We start from the raw sequence: 21847 nt of genomic DNA, 5'->3' as shown, positions 1-21847 counted from the left end.
AATTGATATAGTATACAGACCCTCTCCATTTAATAAACTATGTGACCGCCGTGGATAGTAAACTTGAAAATGATAGCAGATAGAATTAAAATACACTTTATTCGTAGTATATGTATGTTCAAAGTATACAGAAAAACGCAAACCGGAAGTCTAATCTGACTTAAAATTTCGTCCATTGACGGGACAATATCACGATGCCTTTTTTCTCGTTTTTCTCCCAAAATAACTCAATCTGAATAATCATATAAATGGATGACAAATGCGACTATGCACTGTACCTATAGGAAACAGAGGCGTGTTTATTAATTTATTGTGGAAAGAAGAAAAGCGACACCCCAAATGAGGTCTTCTCGTTTAATAGTATAGATAATCTTTATCTTACCTGCTTTTTAAAGTTTACGGCCAAATTATTTTAAAAATCTGATGATTTCATCCTTTTGATTTGGTAAATAATTAAAATTTATAAATAATACCAACATATGACATCTTTAATGAACTGGCACGAGTATCGTAACTATATCCCCTCTGAATGAGTCTGTTTAAAGTTCCAGTTAGCTGTTGAGGTGATACCGACATTTGTTTTACTTTGTGAAGAAGATAATCATGAAAAAATAGATGTGACATACCTAAACGTATAAGGCCGCGTTCACACCAAACGCCATGTACACTAAATATGTTTACAATTTGTTTAATGTAATACTGTATAAGCACTTATTTTTGTGGGGTTAAAATTTCGTGGTTTTGTATCAAAAAGTATGTTCGTGGGAATTTAATTTCGTGGTTTTTAAGTTGAGAAAAAATATGTTAATGTCACTTTATAATTGACAACACTCGAAAAAACTAATCTTTACTTTTGCCGTTTGGAAAAATCAATAGTGCATTTAATAGTGACAGTGCTGTAATTAAGTTTTGTGAACTTAAATTTTATCATTCATAAACAAGAAGTAAAAACATGTTTATCTTAAAATGGATTAAAAGATCTAAAATACGTGAACCATCCTCTCCAGGATTACATTCCACGAGTCGTGCAACCTCCGAGGATGATGTAATAGCAATTACGGCAGCAAATGAAGCAATCGAAAGTTTAAGTGATTCCCCAAAAGCTTCACCTTCTAGACCGGATAAACGGAAATGTAAAATATTGAATGACTGGAGAATTTCAGCAAATGTATCATAAGTCATAGGTTATTGGGGACAGGAAAATGTTTTTTTATCCCTCCTTCTTCATTTCCCAAATTCCCAATTTTTGGTTCTCTATCAATTTCGATATGAACATACATTTAGTATGTTATGAACATTTAAGTAACGTTGTCGTTTGTTTATGTGTTACATATTCGTTTTTCGTTCATTTTTTGTACATAAATATGGCCGCTAGTTTTCTCGTTTGAATTGTTTTACATCTTCATTTCGGGGCCTTTAAAAGCTGAGTATTCGGTATGGGCTTTGCTCGTTGTTGAAGGCCGTTCGGTGACCTATAGTTATTAATTTCTGTGTCATTTTGGTCTCTTGTAAAGAGTTGTCTCAACATGGCAATCATACCACATCTTTTTTTGTTGTTGTAATAAATGAATTTTGTCAAAGATTTAATGACTGGAGAATTTCAGAAAAGGTATCAAAAGTTCACATGAATAATTTTAGCGCTTATCTGTATATTATGAACATTCATTGCTATATACATAAAGTGTATTTACTTTCAATTCTAAATTTACTAATCGATCCATTGTGGTCAATTGATATAGTATACAGACCCTCTCCATTTAATAAACTATGTGACCGCCGTGGATAGTAAACTTGAAAATGATAGCAGATAGAATTAAAATACACTTTATTCGTAGTATATGTATGTTCAAAGTATACAGAAAAACGCAAACCGGAAGTCTAATCTGACTTAAAATTTCGTCCATTGACGGGACAATATCACGATGCCTTTTTTCTCGTTTTTCTCCCAAAATAACTCAATCTGAATAATCATATAAATGGATGACAAATGCGACTATGCACTGTACCTATAGGAAACAGAGGCGTGTTTATTAATTTATTGTGGAAAGAAGAAAAGCGACACCCCAAATGAGGTCTTCTCGTTTAATAGTATAGATAACCTTTATCTTACCTGCTTTTTAAAGTTTACGGCCAAATTATTTTAAAAATCTGATGATTTCATCCTTTTGATTTGGTAAATAATTAAAATTTATAAATAATACCAACATATGACATCTTTAATGAACTGGCACGAGTATCGTAACTATATCCCCTCTGAATGAGTCTGTTTAAAGTTCCAGTTAGCTGTTGAGGTGATACCGACATTTGTTTTACTTTGTGAAGAAGATAATCATGAAAAAATAGATGTGACATACCTAAACGTATAAGGCCGCGTTCACACCAAACGCCATGTACACTAAATATGTTTACAATTTGTTTAATGTAATACTGTATAAGCACTTATTTTTGTGGGGTTAAAATTTCGTGGTTTTGTATCAAAAAGTATGTTCGTGGGAATTTAATTTCGTGGTTTTTAAGTTGAGAAAAAATATGTTAATGTCACTTTATAATTGACAACACTCGAAAAAACTAATCTTTACTTTTGCCGTTTGGAAAAATCAATAGTGCATTTAATAGTGACAGTGCTGTAATTAAGTTTTGTGAACTTAAATTTTATCATTCATAAACAAGAAGTAAAAACATGTTTATCTTAAAATGGATTAAAAGATCTAAAATACGTGAACCATCCTCTCCAGGATTACATCCCACGAGTCGTGCAACCTCCGAGGATGATGTAATAGCAATTACGGCAGCAAATGAAGCAATCGAAAGTTTAAGTGATTCCCCAAAAGCTTCACCTTCTAGACCGGATAAACGGAAATGTAAAATATTGAATGACTGGAGAATTTCAGCAAATGTATCATAAGTCATAGGTTATTGGGGACAGGAAAATGTTTTTTTATCCCTCCTTCTTCATTTCCCAAATTCCCAATTTTTGGTTCTCTATCAATTTCGATATGAACATACATTTAGTATGTTATGAACATTTAAGTAAGGTTGTCGTTTGTTTATGTGTTACATATTCGTTTTTCGTTCATTTTTTGTACATAAATATGGCCGCTAGTTTTCTCGTTTGAATTGTTTTACATCGTCATTTCGGGGCCTTTAAAAGCTGAGTATTCGGTATGGGCTTTGCTCGTTGTTGAAGGCCGTTCGGTGACCTATAGTTATTAATTTTTTTAGGGGTATACGCACCATATACGCCTAAAGAACGTTCCAAATTTGCAAAAATCGCAAATGACTTTGGTGTGGCAAAAGCGTCAAGAAACATATCAAGTGATCTCGGAAAACGGGTATCGTACACAACAATCAGGAGTATGAGAGACGAATACCGTAAGAAGATCAAGATAAACTTTGAACAGAGAATTGCATCTGAAATTAAGGAATTGCCTACTAAAATTCGAGATAAGCCCTTGATGTTGGAAGATAAACTGGATGACAGAGTAAAAATTTTTGTGAAAAATTTACGTGCAGGTGGGGTTGTCAATACGACTATAGTTGTTGCTGCCGCCCGTGGTATAGTTAGATTTGAAAATCGTTCTTTACTTGTTGAAAACGGAGGCCATTCAGATTTTAGTCGAGATTATGCAAGATCACGAATGAATTTAGTCAAAAGGAAAGGGACAAAATCGGCAAGAAATTATTATAAACTTTGACCAGACAGGTCTTGAAATGGTTCCTACAATTGAATGGACATTAGAAGATAAGGGATCAAAAGATTGTATATAGTATCGTTGCGTTAGATGATAAAAGAGAAATAACGGGTGTGGTTGGAATTTCCCTGACAGGTGCATTACGTCCGTTTCAATTAATTTAGAAGGGCACAACTGATATATGTCATCCTCATACACATTTCCTAAAGACTGGAATGTAACGCATTCTGAGAATCACTGGTCAACAAGTGTTACCATGATAGAATATGCGAAATCCGTATTGATACCATCCCTTGACAAAGTTCGTAAAGAAATTAAACGTTCCGGTAGAAGCAAGGCACATGCACTAGCCATATTTTATGTCTTTAACGCACATCAAGACAAGAACACTGTTTCATAAAAATCGTATTTATACGGTGTTTGTACCCCCTAGTACAACTTAAGAACTTCAACCGTCTGACCGTACCGTTAACTGGAAATTAAAGTACATTTTCAAGCAGAAATTTATCAATTGGTTTTCAGATCAAGTGTCTACTTAACTTGAAAAAAGGTGTACCTGTTGAAAAAGTAACTGTCGATCTCCGGATAAGTGCAAACAAATAGGCACACGCTAACTGGCTCTTATCAAAAGACACTGATTGTGTCATTAATGGAATTCGGCTTGCGGGCATTACAGACGCATTAGAATGTTAAATGACAGTGATTGATGTTTTTTGATTTTGATTAAGCTCTGTACTAACAAAAGTTTAAGGTTACTGAAAGAAAAAACAATAAATATTTTTGGCTAATCAATTAACCTTTTTTTTATCATTGTATACATTTTATAATTATGTTCACCATTCATATAATGTTAATATGAATTTGAATTTACGTATTTTTGATTTAGACTTAATTTAAATTCCCAACGAAAATTTCTGCTCTTACAGTATACACTGGTTTCGCATGAAATTCGTGCTTATCTATAAACATGGTTTAATTGCCTGTACATGAGGTATGTTTACACTTGTAAAATATATGTCGTTTAAATGCTCATTATATAGACTCTATTTAAAATTTAACAATAATAAAAAACTCATCATAAAGTCGGCTATAGAAGGCTCCCGACATGACACTCAGGTTTATTTCTATACTGAATTCAAAGTCTGGTGCATTTAAGGTAGCACAATACAAACATTTCGTACCTCCAATTCCCAGTTTTAAAATGCTGTAACTTTTTTTTTATAATGCTTGAAAATTAATAAAATTGGTATTTATGGATAGCTAACAGATTACTCTTTCAAATTAATACAATGTTAGTATTATACAATAATTATGTAATTAATTATAATGTTAACTGTGTCTACATATTTTACAAGAAATTTCTACTTTCAATTGAAATTAGCGTCTTCATGGATAGCCCGATAGGATTGACTTTATTAAATGCTGTTCCTAGAGCCATAAGCTACAAAAGAGTGTCTCAGAATGTATAAATCAAATTTTACACCTAATCAATTATCATCTATGTTTATGTGGTAAGGATGTTTAAACTAATATGAGATTTATGAGAGAATGGAATACCATAGCGATAATTTGAGACACCCTTTTGTAGCTCCTGCTATGTTGATCAAGATTTCGTTTAAATTTATGTATAGTTATAGAGATGAAAGAGCTTAATTCGTTCAAATGAACTGACCAAGATTTTGCCACTAATTGTATAACAATTGATTGCATAATGATTGCATAACACAAATATTGCATTCATTTAAAAGATTACCCGATCCTTTTGCGACCACATTCGACCACTCTTCGTTCTCTACTCGGCCATACACAAGAACACATGACTGTTACACGATTCTCTAAAAGTGTGTGCAGATCTGATTAACCCTCATAACTTTGCTTCCACAAAAATATATTGGCAACGTTATTTTTAACTGTACAAAAATCCCTCCATGCATAGTACGTGTCTTTACTTTTGAAAGGAAAGTTACTTTTTAAAAGAGACACAAAAATCACCAAAAAAACAATCAAACTCAGAGGTCAAAAACAAACCGACACAGCCATAGCGAAAAACGTTAACCGACGAGAAGACAAACAGCAGTCCACATAACATAGAAAACTAAAAACTTAGCAACACGTAACCAAACAAAACCTGGGATGATCTCAGATGTTCCGGAAGGGAAGAAAATCCTGCAATTTTGGCACCGGCGAATTTTTCTAATATTAAAGTAATTGTGCAATAATTGTATTAAACTGCTGATGAATAAGTTATCTTTCAAAGTTGGTTTATGAGAACATCAAAATTATATTTTACCTGTTTTAAGGGCTATTTTCTGTTTTGTCTGTCCGTATTTTCCGTTTGTCTAGAAATGTTTGAAGCATAAAAAAAGAAGTGGCACAATTGCCAATGACAGCTCTTCACAGAACACAAAAATGACACAGAAATTATCAATAACAACTATAAATCACCTTACAGTCAATTTGTTTTCAATTCGAACTTTTTGACGTAATTTCACACAAAAATGAGACGAAAGACAAATATTATTTTTTGAGTGCGAATTCTTTCTTACAGTAACGATACAAACTGTTCAGCGAGCACACGTTTTGATCATTTGTTTCTAACATACTTTTGCAAGTTTGCATAAACTTTGACCAACTATACACTCGCTGCAAATACGTCTACAATTTGTTGTTCATCGTTTATAAGTTCAAACGATGCATTTCTTTCTAACTTTAACATTAAATCAATTTTCTAAACGTGATCTTGCTTGTCCTAACTCAAAACATTGTCTATAATTACTCAAAATGTCAATCCTCTCTAACCAAACGATGCATTTGTTTCTACATCTGTTACATTTAACAAACTATAACAAACGGCACACAACGTTTACCAAACTTTGGTTAGAATGAAATGCACTCTTGATCTCTTGAAAGATATATGTCAAGTTGTAAACTATTTGAGAAAAGTATCACAAAATGCCCACACTGGGGTCGTCGTGTCAGCCACTGCCTCACCTAGATTTCTCGGCTCCTATTGATTTCTACACCATCTTTTTCGTCTTCTATGGACTCTTCAAGCTCCATCACAGCTATTAACCTGTCTCTCTGACCTATTACCACCTTTCCCACAAATCCAAGTGCTTTATTACTATGTAGATGTGTTAAATGTGTGATTTTACTCGGACCTTCTACTAAATATAACCAAATAAACGGAGAATGTGTCCGTGGGACACCAATAATGCCCCAGCTAGCATATATAACATTATAAGGGGTCATGTTGGGACGTACGTGCGTACGGACGGACAAGGGTAACACTTAATGCCCACTACGAAGCGGCAGAGAATAAAAAATTGGGACGTTTTTATACTAAAAATGTGCATACCCGACCAATTCCCGATTATCCCAACGACCCATATACGATCAGGTCGATCTAGCCTGTTGGAGATCAGGCTAAGATCGTGAATAGTTGATTTTGTCTAGCTAGTCGAGTAAAGATCGTGTAAAGATCGACTATTAATCAGAATTATCGAATAAGTATTCATTTTGTTGTCGGGATGGAGTCATTAAGGAGTCGTGAAAGGTCGAGTTAAGGTCGGTTACAGTCGGATGGCGGTCGGGTAGAAGTCGTAAACAGGCCCGATCAAGAATTTGGTTGAGCTTGGTCGTGGAAATTTGTACAATCGGGATCATCGAGTTGATCTAATCGGCAGTGTGAACCTAGATTAAAAGGGGTGTCATATTCATGTCAACACCTAAGTGCTGACTACTGAACTGGTGATTTTTATTAATGTTACCAATCTGATGATGAAGCTGTGATATCATTAAATGTAGTCAATCGGATGATGAAGATGTTAAAGGAGGTCATCGATGCTCTAGGATTACGATCTAGAATTTGAGGACTCTGATAATTTGTGCCGATGGTAATCATAGCGTAGTATTAAATACGTTAGATACATTCACATCACTGCAGACTGGACTTGACAAATGTTCTATTTCTTTGACGTTATCATTGAATTGATATGAAATTGCCCTACCTGGTTCCTTTATCCAGACATTTTGTCAGAAATGAGTACTAATTATAAGTAATTTCAGCACAGTAAATACTAAATATAAGTAATTTCAGCACAGTAAAAATGTAACTATGGAAAGCCAACGGGGTCAAAATTATCAACTCGTAAATAGTAAATTTGTAACGTGTATCTTTGTAATTTCGATCGTGAACATAATACAACGATGACATTCAATATGTCGACATTTTATGAATCAACATTTTACAAGTTACCAAACATCAATATATAAATCGACAATTAACCATTATCACAATTATAAAGCACATAGTTAGAAGTAACAAATTGATAATTTATAATTTAAGAATGTTTAAATTACAAAGATACAAGCTACAAATTGACAATTTACGAATTAAGAATTTTGAACATGTTGGCTTACCATATGTAACATGTTTTAAATTATGTAGTACATTCAAAGTCAATAGATTATGACAACAATGATTGATAGGTTATTGCTTGCTTGACAAAGGACAAAAAATAATGATTTCCACTTTAAACTATGTTTACTACAAACTGATTATTTCAAGGATGCATTTCAAGGTAAATTACCCATGACTCAAGGTCACTGTTACACTATTATCATTGGTATGTACTATAGTAATGATGTTTGGGTGAACAAATTATAATTGATTGAATTTTAGAGTTTCCTCTTAAAAAAATTCAATAATTTCAACTACAACCATTAAAATAAGCAAAAGTTTTAAATTCAACAGATCATAATTGAGAAGACAGCCTAAATAATGTCTCTCGAAATGAGATGCGACAATGCTGAACTAATGTTTACCAAAAAGTTTTGCATTACCATATATGCATCTCGTTAACTCTATGTTTGCAAACGGTTTGCAAAATTTTGACGCCTCTACCGGAAACAACAAGCATAAGTCTCACATTGGAATATTTTTTCGGTGGGGAAAAAAGAATGTTCATAATCAGCTTTTAAATATAATACCTTGACAAAGTTGCGTTTCTTAAATTTTGAATATTTGTCATCCAAATATACTGGGTTGAACCATTCAAACAGTGAGTGATATAGTCCAAACTTCATCTGTGTTTTCGCCCTGATTGCAGCCGCTAACTCACCTGTAAACAAATCTCGAAATTGTAATATCTACATTGTATACCTTCTTTCTATTGCACAAGCCTATATCTTACTTCCATTACTCGTGAATAGTAGAAGTAAAATGCATCATTATCGAACTTCGCACAATTTATTGTGAAAGGAATAATATATTGATATTTGAACACAAAATATCCGTTGAACTTTTCTCAACTTAATGAACAAACGAAATACAATACATTTCCAAATCGTTGACGAACTATAACAAAAGTAAATAATGTAACATTGAGTCAATATTCGAATTTATCGGTTCCCACTGTCTGTTTACTATAAAACACTCTTCACGGCACTTGATCAATATGCATATTACGGCTTTGTGAAGGCATATACGTTGACCCAGACTCCGTTGAACTTTTCTCAACTTAATGAACAAACGAAAAACAAATCATTTCCAAATCGTTGACGAACTATAACAAAAGTAAATAATGTAACATTGAGTCAATATTCGAATTTATCGGTTCCCACTGTCTGCTTACTATAAAACACTCTTCACGGCACTTGATCAACATGCATATTACGGCTTTGTGAAGGCATATACGTTGACCCAGCCTTTATAACTTTGACCTGAACATATTAGTGACGTCATAATATTTGAATTTACGTTGGTTGGTTTGACACGGCCTTGTCAAGTCATCTTCTGCAATGCTGGTGTAACAAAGAAAATACTTCCAAATGACGCAAATACAGCCCTATAAATCGATGATGCGGTTATCTGGGTCTGTGTTATACATGTACTTATCATTCAAAATTTTAAAAAAGTTTTCATCTTATAAGTTTTTGGATTCTTATGAAAGTTTTTAAACATCCAAATTCAATTTTTTTTTTTCTCAAGTTTTGAAAATTTCACCAAATAAATTTCAAAATTATAATTTCGTGATTTTTGTCCATGCATTATTCAACTTATTCAAGTTTTTATTTCAAATTCGTGTAATATCTAAACAATGATGGATAAATGTTTGTTAAATACTTTCACAACATTATTTCGAGGAGGCATGTAATGTTTGTTTCCTTATGGTCAGCATTTATATATCGTTTTTTTTTGTACAGGAATCAAGAACTTTATATTCCAGTTAGAACTATAAGTTTACGAGTTGTCAACATGGCGTTCTGGTCTAGGCTTAAACATTTCAATCATTTACTTTGATTGTTTAATTGGTAGTGCATCACAAAACTTACCAACAAGATCTCTATTAGGACCAGTATCTTTCGAATTCCAGTTGAATGAATACTTTGATGGCCAGTTGGTGTAACCTTCATGATGTTTACTTACTAGTACAACATATCTGTAATAAGATGAAACGACCCATTTAAATCTACTAAGACTGTATAATGCACAGTGGAGTTTTAAGGCTTTAAGTCCAACTACTTAGAAACGTTTTTGAAAAAAGTTTGTGATGTATTCAAACAATTAATTGTCTAAATGGAAAGTAACAAAAATTCACCTCAAATCTACAAAGCATTGACAGAGTAAAAGTTAGAGATATTTATATTCTGATATATTTCATGACCTCCATATTTTGTTATTATATGATTACCTGAAACTTAATAGCTTAAATTTCATAATCAGAATCTGTCAAAACGGAGGCGAAATATATCAGGTATATTCAAACACATAAATAAAACACAAACTGACAATGACATGGCAAAAAGTCTATGAACTATGAACATACGAACATTATTATACCAAAGCGCACCAAAGAACACAAAGGATTGAAAACACTAAAATATCATCCAGACAGGGTGATTTGTGGTGCACTGTAACGTCATACTGCATCTCAATTTACCAGTAATTTGCAACAATTTCCAAAACAAACACGGTTTACAAACATAATTCAAAAACAAAACGTCTTGAAGGACGTCTGTTGATTCATTATGCTTTAACTTATTTGTCTGGCATATCATTTCGAAGATATGGGTTTTGTTTTTACACATGTTATAAAAGGGATAATCACTTTCAGAATAAAATAGAACTTTGAAAAAAAGGTGCAATTTGTAATGAAGTCATCGACGTCCAGCATCGACGTTTTATTTACAATTGTTCGCTGAGAGACACTAGTATAGTATCTTTTTTGTAACACCCTTGCTACGACACGTGAATGTTAATAATCTGCGTAAGTTATCCCGATATATGTTTATAGTGTGTTCACTCGATTCCAAAAAGATACTTCTATAATACGTCAGAGCAATCAAAATATCCTCTTGATTAAAATTATCCATATTGGAGATCCAAATACCATGGACTCGAACAAGTATAATTATGTTTTATATTTTTGTAAGTATACATTTGTTTTGTTATACTAAATGATACCCAACAGTATTATAGTACTTTTCTTTTCAAATTAGCAAAATTATAACCTACTCCAACATAATTAAAGACATATATGATACGTAGATCCTGACATTCCAAAAACATATTTTACTTTAGATTTCCAGTACATAGATATTATTAGTTACATAGTGTGCTAGTGACCTAATACGGTATATATGGGGTCAGTAAATTCCATATGGGGTAAGAGCGAAGCTCGAATCCCCATATGGAATTTACTGACCCCATATATACCGTATTACGTCACTAGCACACTATGTAACGAATTTATGTTACCGACTATCTTAACATGTGAAATTAAGACTAGTGATTCTCAAAATGAGCAAGTCTTCAATACTGTTAGCATTAAGAAAATACTTTCATTGATCCTACAAAAACAGATGCAAACAATAACGACTTCTAAGGTTTCAATGTGTTTTATGAATTTATTTCAATCTTAATCATCAATTTCGTCGTCTGTTGGAACTTTTAAGTTTTTTTCTCAGTACCGTTTTGTTTTTATAAAGGGACATAACACCATTACTAACCGTGTATGAAATAAGCCCCGCCCCCTTCTTACCTAATATGGAATATAAAGGGACGTAACTCCACTACTAACCGTGTATGAGATAAGCCCTGCCTCCCTACTAACCTAATATCAAATATACACGGTTTGCACGCGGACGCTTTTAACCAATCATATTCCTGGAAATGTATAGGAGGTAAGATAAAGGAAGATGTGGTGTGAGAGCCAATGAGACAACTCTCCATCCAAATAACAATTTATAAAAGTGAACCATTATAGGTCAATGTACGGCCTTCAACACGGAGCCTTGGGTTACACCGAACAACAAGCTATAAAGGGCACCAAAATTACTAGTAAGAGTAAAACCATTCAAACTGGAAAACCATGTCTAATCTATATAAAAAACGAGAAACGAGAAACACGTATAAATTACATACACAAACGACAACTACTGTTAATTAGATTCCTGATTTAGGACAGGTGCAAACATTTTCAGCGGGATTAAACGTTTAAATGGTACCAAACCTTCTCTCTTTTTCTGAAACAATAGTATAAAATCACAATATAGAAATTACACAATAAAACACCAATTGGAAGGCCTAACCCAATCAAAAAAACGTAAATTAACACACTATGAACGAATAAATTTGATCTGCGATACCTGAATGTAAATACATAGTTAATACAATATCACGGACAAACATTCAAGGCCAAAAAGCAAACAAACAAGTCCAAACAAAGCCATGGCAAGTCACCACCGCGAAATAGTTAACCCTTAGAAAATAATCACTTTTGAAAGAAAAAAACGGTTTTCATAATATATACAGGTAACTGAAAAATAACTTTGTCGTTTTAGGTATACTACCTCTGTCTATAAAATCTTCAAATAATTAGGTATACCATGAAAGGTCTGTCATATAAATACATAATTTAACACTAGATACATAAGGAGTGAATATCAACAATAAAACTATAAAATTAGAGCTAGCTAAAACTTCCCTGTACAGATTTAAGGAGAATAATATTGATGTTCATACAAATGTAGTATGAAGAAGTGGAAATTAGTAGATATTCCAAATAATCAAAGCTGGTATATATATAGACAAAACCATATAAATATAAGATAACAAAAAAGTATTACAAATAGTACCAACAGGTCGAATTAACAAGAAAGTACAATTTGAGAGTACTCGCAGTTACTGACAGCTAGTTAAAAGCCAAAACAAAAAATTATTAATAACAAATCATGCATCAGAGACTAAAATCAACTAAAACACACACATCCCAAGGATTTAGTATTTTAACGTCATGAACAGTCAGAGAAGACATGGATTGTGTAATGCCAAAAATGCATCTCTATACATCCCGCCTCAATAGAAGATACAATTTAGTTACGTTTTAATTTGCTTATGACAAATCGATATAAGTGACAATGTAAATTATATTCAGAGATCTAATTACAATATTGGTACGATAACCATTACTTATAAGTTTGTTTAAAGGTTCGATGAGTTTACACGGATCACATAGTGATTTCCTCGCTTTAAGTACAATACAACCATAAAATTTAGGATGTGAAATACCATTTTTAATAAGTTTAATAAGGTACAGCCAAATTTACTAATCAAATCTTTGTATCTATGAAAATTTAGTAAAAGTTTCAAGTAATTTATAGTATCGAAATCCTTGATATAATAATTTCCCAGTGATTCATCGATTACGTTCGTTAAAATCTATGACATCAGAACACCCACGGCCATACTCACTACAAAAGTCAAAAAGTCTGAAAAGACCAGTTTTTGTCTGAATTTGCATGAATTTTTACTCGACATTCTTGATTTGTCTAAATAATTTTAAAAACATCTTGACATTGTATGAATTTGTCGCATAAGGTTCTTGATTTTTCTTGACGAGTGTCTTGACAGTATGAACATTGTCTTAAAATTTCTCGACACTTCCTGTATCATCTGATAAGAGTCTGGATTAGTCTCGACCAATTCTTGACTGTCTTAAATTTGTCTCGATCTGTCTTGACATATTCTTGACATTCTTCATAATGTCTCGATCTGTCTTGACACATTCTTGACATTCTTTATAATGTCTGAATATGTCTTGACATATTCTTGACATTCTAAATAATGTCTGAATATGTCTAGACACATTCTTGACAGTCTTAAATATGTCTTGACACTATCTCAACAGTATAATTAGTTATATAAATTTCGCCTAAAAATGTGAAAAGACTTATTCTGCACTGTTTGTGACATTCTTTTGCTTTATATACTTATTATGGCTAAACTAAACTTTAAAGAATCAAGGATTAATTTTGTGTAGTAAGATACCCTTTTGGTGCAACTTAGTTGGAATACCCTGAATAATCCCCCATGTAGTTTGATTTTGATTAATTTTTATTAAACGTTTAATTAATTGTTTTCACTTGGAATATAAGTTGAACTTGCTGACAAACAGCATTTAGATTTTTGCCATTCACAAAACTGCTAGTCAAATTTGCTTTACTAAAATAGGTGTCTATAAGGCAGTTTTAAAATGTGACCTTGCGTCTCTTTTGGACCCCAAAATTCATCTTTTGGGTTTGTGTGGCTGAAATAAGAGGGGGGGGGGGCTTTCGTGAAGGTCTATATTATACAGGTCTGTTTGGGATCCATTTCATAAGACCAATGATTTTTATAGAAAATGGACCCATTATAAATACATTTTTTTTATTATTCCTGGGGTAGATAATACTTTTCTTTTAATCTTTGGGAAATATTCAATTTTCAATTCATTTTTTTCATCAAAATGATGATTTTCATTTTCGTCTGTGAACAAACTTTTTTTAAATTGTAGTGGCATGGTCGGTCAATTGATAAGTTGTATGGCTTATTCCAGGTAAAGCTGTAATTTCTATTTGACAGTTGCGTGTACTCTGGGTGTGTGGAATACCTTAATTTTATGGGGAACATCCTTGCCCATGTGTAATACTTAATATATATTCCAACAGATGACATTACACAATTTTTCTTCTGTTAAATGAATGATTTGTATATTATCATAATTTGCTATTAATATATAGACCACATTTTGGTACGATAATTTTTAATCATATAAACATTTAATATAATAATTATGAATGTAGAATGAAATATGTCTACAGTATGATTGGTTTTAATCAATTAATTTATAAGATTTAGGAATCAAAATTTGTAATTATTTAAAAACTCAATTTTAAATTGTTTTATATCAACACATCCAAATTTAAATTATTTTAAACATTAGATTTAATTCAGAACTGTCAAGTAAATTTAAGACACAATTCAAAATGTTCAGAATATGTCAAGCCATACTGAGATAAAATCAGAATTTCGAGAACATGTTGAGAAATTTCAAGACAGTATTTAAATGTCAAGAATTTGTCAAGAAAGTTTAAGACCATATTCAGAATGTCAAGAATATGTCAAGTAATTTTCATACAAATTTGATATAAATGAGAATTTGTCAAGAAAAATTAAGACACAAGTCATACTTTTGGAGAATGTCGAGTAAAAGTTCATGCAAATCAAGACAAAAACTGGTCTTTTCAGACTTTTAAACTTTTGTAGTGACTGAACGAGTTGGGATATATAAACACAGTATGATGGAGCCAAAGGCACATCGCCGTCCAAAAAATGGAAAATTAACAATAGGAAATGAAAAATCGTCTCTTTTGTCGTAAATTTTAGTCTGTAGTTTCCAGTTAGAAATTAAAATGTCTAAATCTAGAAAAGGGCAACTGTTACTTTTTATGATAGATTTAGTTAAAGTAAGTTCTTTTGTGTAAATTTCGAAAGTATATTTAGAGAACTCTGGATTATTTAACGAAAAAATATCATCCAGATAACGGTAGGTATTGTTGAACGTATCAACTAAATACAATAATGATGGGTCTTTACTGAGTTTGGTCATTAACTGAGATTCATAGCAATATAGAAATAAATCTGCTATTAAAGCGATACACTTTATCGTCGAAACGTACATACATGTTATCTAGCAGAAACTTTAAAGCTTCAATCATATCCTCATATTTCCAGTAAGTGTATCTATCATACTTCCCTTTTTCGTTACAGAAAAGGCTTTAAACGAGTTACAGCAAATACAAATACAATGAGATTTTTCTAAAGACCAATTTATCAAATACATAAACTTTTTCTTTATAAGATTGTGTGGAAGTGTAGTGTACAGAGAAGAAAAATCTAACTGTCAACAGATTTATAAGGACCATCAAAAGCATGTATTTTATCTAAAACCTCTAAAGATTTTTTCACACTCCAAAAATGATTGATACCAGTATTTTTATAAGCTTTATTACAAAAGTTAATAAACCAGTTCTTTGATAGTAGTAAGGGAGGTAGTTAGAAGCAGTGATAGATTAGTAGTAGAACACTTACTAGATGAGGAGATGAAACGGAATGTTATGGTTTTTTGTGTAATTTAGGTAACCAGTTCATGGTAGGGACGTTTAAATGTTCGGAAGATGCTTTTTAAAAGTTCTAATTGATCGTGTAGTTTCAAAGGAGAACATTTTTTAAAGTCAACTTGACAGACAACTGACGTTTAAAACCAAGTCATGGCAATCTATCACCCTTTGGTACAGCAGAGCTTTAAATGTATAGAACATTGTACCACAGTGAAATTGTAGTTGTTGTATACGTTACATTTGTTTAAATTGTTGCAAGACTCAACTCAAGTCTAGTTCAATAACAGGGAAAGATATGACCTCTGTAATACAGATAATCCTGATTTGAGATGAATTTGATATGTTTCAATATTTTTCGTTTATTCGTCTTTGTGATAGGTTGGTGTGAAAACAAATCCATTTAAGGAATATTTAATGTTATTTTTAGACTACACACACAGACAAAAATACCAGGATGTATTGCATAGAAATGTACAAAATTATAAACAGGTGATGCAGCCCTGAAAATATTGATAACTTATCTCTTTTGTTAACGTACATTTTGATCATTTCTCCTAGGTCCGTGTAACACTTATCAATTCAAAGTTTTAAAAAGTTTTGACAGTTTTAGATTTTTGAAATGTAAACCAAATAATTAAAATAATAAAATTCTAAATATCGTTTTTAAATTTGATAGTTTAGAAATTTTATCAAACTTTTAAAATAATAAACCTAACGTGAAGTTTTGATTATTTCCGTTTTGAAAGTTTGATTTTTTAAATTTTTGATTAAGATATCAAAAATAGAAAAGTGGCGAAAAGAGGGATACCTGTAAATTGCGAAACGAAATAAAAGAGGAACGAAACAAGATGAAATGAAAACATACTGATATTTAAAAAAAAACATACTGATACTTATCCATTCTCAATTTCAATTTCATGATACTTAAAAGTTAATGTATACAATAAAATCACAGGCTGTTGGTTGTAAGCGGTGAAAAATTGGATGACAAAATAAATCTTTCTCAAAAGAAGAGAATTCATTTTGAAATAAGATGCACAGCTCTGATAATGACCAGTTTACATGCTGGTTTTCACAGCACCCACATTTTAGGAGTAACATTAGAAACTGACCAATAGTAGGTCAAATAGTATGGTTAGGTAGAGTATGTATATAAATTTCTACTGATCTTTAAGCAATAAAATGGTTCAATACACGTTGTATTATCTTATTAAATTTCTAAATTTCTGTTTTACTCTACGATGTACCCCACTTTTCGCCCCTTTTCCAATTTTGATATCTAAAATAAAAATTTAAAAACTCAAACTTTCAAAAAGTGAAATAATCAAAATTGCATGTTAGGTATAGTATTTTTAACGTTTGATCAAATATGTAAACTATAAAAATTTGAAAACGATATTTAGAATTTAAGTATGTTAATCATTTGGTTAAAATTTATAAATTTCAAAACTTTTACGGAATTTTGAATTTTGATATTTTAAAACTTTTACCAAAATTCCAAAAATCTAAAATTTCAAAAACTTTTTAAAACTTTGAAATGATAAATGTTACACGGACCCTCCTGAATATATCTTGTCTAATATCAGCGATAACCAAGCTGAACTATCAAAACCTGGTTTGTATAACATTTGTTATGAATTTTGTGTAAATTATTGATGTCCGAAATCATGACAAATGCGCCCAAACTTATACCTAGAATCTATATAGACGCGTTTTACATATTATCGTGCATTTGAAATACTCAGTGCTTTTGTTATACCATCATGACCATTACATAAAGCATGTGTATTATGACTTTATCGAAGAACATCGTGAAGCAGGAGTTCTTTTGTTCGATAAATCTGTTCACCAAACATTATATGAACGAAGTGGATGGAGACTCTTGACTCACACAACATCTTCACTTTACAGTTTATTAGATAAATTTCAAATTTTATATGAATTGTACTCTTACCTTGCACCAGAATCTTGAAACATTTCAGCCCATTCCTCTGGATCAAAAAAGTCTGTTGTGAACATAGCTGCAAATTCTGCATAGGTAAAACCTGGACGGTAGTTTTTCCGCATGAAATCCACAATAGCCGGCAATGGCTGACCTTTCCATGACCACCAAAGACCAGCACCCATAAAAGCTGGTACAGAAAATACACCCCAATGAATGAATATACCAAGTTTAGCTTCATCAAACCACAGTGGGAGTGGTCTTGTATCTAAAGAATCCCATGTTGGTTCGTATTTTAATGAATTAACACAGAAAAACAAACACAAAACACAAATTCGGTAGGCAGACATTTTCCATTCACCTTATAAAGACATAAAAATATGTAACTTCACATGTATACCAAGATACTAAATACACAGTTACGATACGATGATTTTTAAATATAAGTATAAACCGATATGCTTTAGAAATAATAAGTATCGTCTCGCTGATGTGATTACATGTTGCACTACAGGCTGAGTGCAAGGTGTTTTATTACAGGTTAATGTCAAATGATATTACAACTAACATTTAATATATAAATGAATAATTGAAAAATTGTACAATATCTATTATATTAAGTCTATAATTGATTATATTATCAAAATTATAACACAATTTTCCATACGTTTCGGCCAATGTGACCTTCTCCTCATTGAAATGAATTACAACATTGAAACAACAATAACATCGCTAAGATACACAATTCTATAATTACTACTTTGTCGTTCATTTTCCAAATGTCTTTTTTCCCCTCTTTTTTAGAATTATTTTCATTATTGTTTATGCATTGTGTTAGGTCCATCAGGCTTTACAGTTTTTTTTTTTAGTCAAAGAGCTTCATCGTTGTTTTCTGTAAACTTCTCTCCAAAACTCTTCCTATGGCGGTATCTTTTTAATTTTACATCGAATATTGTTGAATAAAATGGTTTGCAATTAAGTCGTCGGTTTTGATTTGTTCTAATTTTCGTAAAGTTCAATAACATCCGTTTATATAGTGTATCACCTGTTTGTCCTACATATATACTTTTTTCTCTCGTATTTTGTACATTTAATTTCATAGACTACATAACCTTCATGGCTTTTAATTTATTTGTCCCTGAATTTCATATTCATGTCCGGTGTTATCACAAAATACCGTGGTACCATTTATGTGTGAGCATAATGTACAATTTGTCCTGCATGGTCCACAGCCATTAGTTTGTTTATACAATAATAAATTGTGGTTCTTGTGCACTTACATGTCTTTGATGTTGCTTTGATTTGTACTGTAATAGATCATCTAAATTAAAAATGTTTACTTTTATCATTGAACTTCAGTTGACGCGTTATTGTGGGTTTTTTCAGGTGCGTTTTTAATTCGTTTTGTTTTTGTTGAGCAAATTCTCCTAACGCAAATACCGAGTCCATAAGGTATAGATTTTTTGTAAGAATTTGAATGGCTTGGCGAAACATGTAGTTCCTGATGTTTATCTGTCGATTGTGTACAAAGATCTGTTTCTATGTCAACACACACATCAAAACATTTGATTTCTTTAAGTTGAGCAGCGCATTTCCGTTTTATTCGCGAATGTAAATTATTGGACAATTCGTAAATGTTTTTTTGAATTCATCTTAACCATGTTTCCATATTCCCCAGATGTGACCCACATATCTCCAATATATATCTGAACCAGTGACACCATATTTATCCATCGGATCACCAGCAGTGATGGTGATAAATCGCTGTGTACATTATGTATATACAACTCGTCTAAACATCAACCCAACAATGTTAGATCTGTAAATTTGCTTTCGCCAATTTTTGGTTCTTCCCTCGCCGGGATTCGAACCCATACTACTGAGATATCGTGACACCAAATCGCCTGCACTGTAGCTGTCCCGCTAGACCACACGACCACCTGGGCTTCATAAAAAATGAAGCTTTCGGTGGCCGGGTGTTACCTTTCCACGTCAGTTTTAATGTAGCGTCGTACTACAGTACATGATATATAAGGCATGGAGATGTTATTTTTACAGATCAGCTAAATTATTTATAGTAAAGGATCCTACAAATTAATGGAAGATACAGTCACAGAAAATAATTATATTTATAAGTACGTCTGAGCCAGTGACAACTCTACAACAGATTTATCCATCATCACCAGCATTGATTGTGATACATGGCTGTGTACATTATGTATATACAACATCAACCCAACACAATGTTAGATCTCTGAATTTGCATTCGCAAATTTTGGGTTCTTCAATCGCCGGGATTCGAACCCATGCTACTAAGATATCGTGACACCAAATCGCCTTCACTGTAGCCGTCCCTCTAGACCACACGACAAAATGAAGCTTTCGGTGGCCAGGTGTTAACTTTCCACGTCAGTTTTAATCTAGCGTCGTACTACAGTACATGATATATAAGGCATATATATATATACTCACAATACAGAAATTCGCCAATTAGTGCCCATCTTGACATTTGTGGTAAAAAACATTTTCAAATAATGCCTATTTTTAAATGTAGACGGGATGAAGCATATAGAAAAGAGATGGAACGTTATTTCATAACAACGTTCCTTTCAAAATTAAATCCAGAGAACTTTTAATAACGAACAATGACGGAACGTCATAAACCTCCTTAACGACGTCGCCTATAGCGACACTACATCAGTTATCCTGAAGAGTCCCAAATGGAAGGATGAAATCGATAGAATGGAACTGTTAACTTTTTACTTATCTTATTATATTATTTAATGAATATATATATCTGCACATGTGAAAATTGTTTTTTACGCCTATATATATATATATGACAGCATACTACTTTTATGAAATAAATGTTCTCCCTGTTGTCCGAGGTACACGAAGGTAGAAGAATAATTCATGTCTAGATGGCAACTTATAACTTTTCCTTCAGTTTTATTATTAAGAACTGTTTTGTAACATCTGATGATCAGTTTATTTGGCAATCGCAAAAAGACGAAACAAGTTAAGAATTAAATTGAGAATGGAAATTGGTCAAGGAGAAACAAAACAGCAAATATCACCAATGGGTTTTCCATACAGCGAGAAAAACACGCACCTGTAGTCGTGCTTCGACTCTCCTCTACACACAAATGTATACTAATTCAGTAGAAGTATATTTCGTCAAAATGCTTTTTACAAACAGGTCGAACAACTGATGTTCTTAAACCCTGCTGACTGCAATTGATAATTGCAAAATAAACGATTCACCAGATAAACAGATTGGATTTAATTATTAGTTTATGATTTCGATATACCACCTATTCCGCAAGTTTAATGTTTTCTGCTTGTTAATAAATTTATAATAAGATCCATATATGTTATTAAAGCCTATACCTTTATCTATCGAAATATATAAGTTAAACGGTATTTAGAGTGCTTTCATGTCATAAAAACCAAAAAATAAAAAAATTGGAAGTGAAGAAGTTTATGAAAATACTGGCTGGCCGAGAAATTGTGTGTCAATGTCTAATGATTTTGAAAATCATTCCGCAAATTGTAACTCAACCAGTGGTCTTCAATGATGGCTTTAAATTTTAGGAATATTTTCAAGTTTACGATCCGGTAGTCAAACGTACTTTTAGGTCGATTTGTAGTATAGATACGACAACAGATACAGAACAGATCGAGAACTTGCACTCGGCTTGGTAAAATTAGAAATTTCTCCTCCCATCCGTACATGTATTCAATGGTTTCACATTGCAAAAAGACAGAG

At 32.3% G+C, this 21847-nt stretch overlaps 1 protein-coding gene across 1 annotated transcript in view; it reads right to left on the bottom strand.

Moving 5' to 3' along the window:
• The window catches only part of LOC143072790 (alpha-L-fucosidase-like), a 33093-nt gene extending 14665 nt beyond the window's left edge, over positions 1 to 18428 (bottom strand). Inside the window, exons 1-3 of the mRNA XM_076247890.1 lie at positions 18091 to 18428; positions 10029 to 10135; positions 8685 to 8815 (exon numbers count right to left, since the gene is read on the bottom strand). Of these exons, the coding sequence (XP_076104005.1) occupies positions 8685 to 8815; positions 10029 to 10135; positions 18091 to 18428 (576 nt within the window). The remainder of the gene's footprint in view (positions 1 to 8684; positions 8816 to 10028; positions 10136 to 18090) is intronic.
• Between the last annotated feature and the right edge of the window lie 3419 nt (positions 18429 to 21847).

This window comes from Mytilus galloprovincialis, chromosome 1 (genome assembly GCF_965363235.1).
Source record: "Mytilus galloprovincialis chromosome 1, xbMytGall1.hap1.1, whole genome shotgun sequence".
Classification (NCBI taxonomy): Eukaryota; Metazoa; Mollusca; class Bivalvia; order Mytilida; family Mytilidae; genus Mytilus; species Mytilus galloprovincialis.
This window is presented reverse-complemented; position numbering and strand designations above follow the sequence as displayed.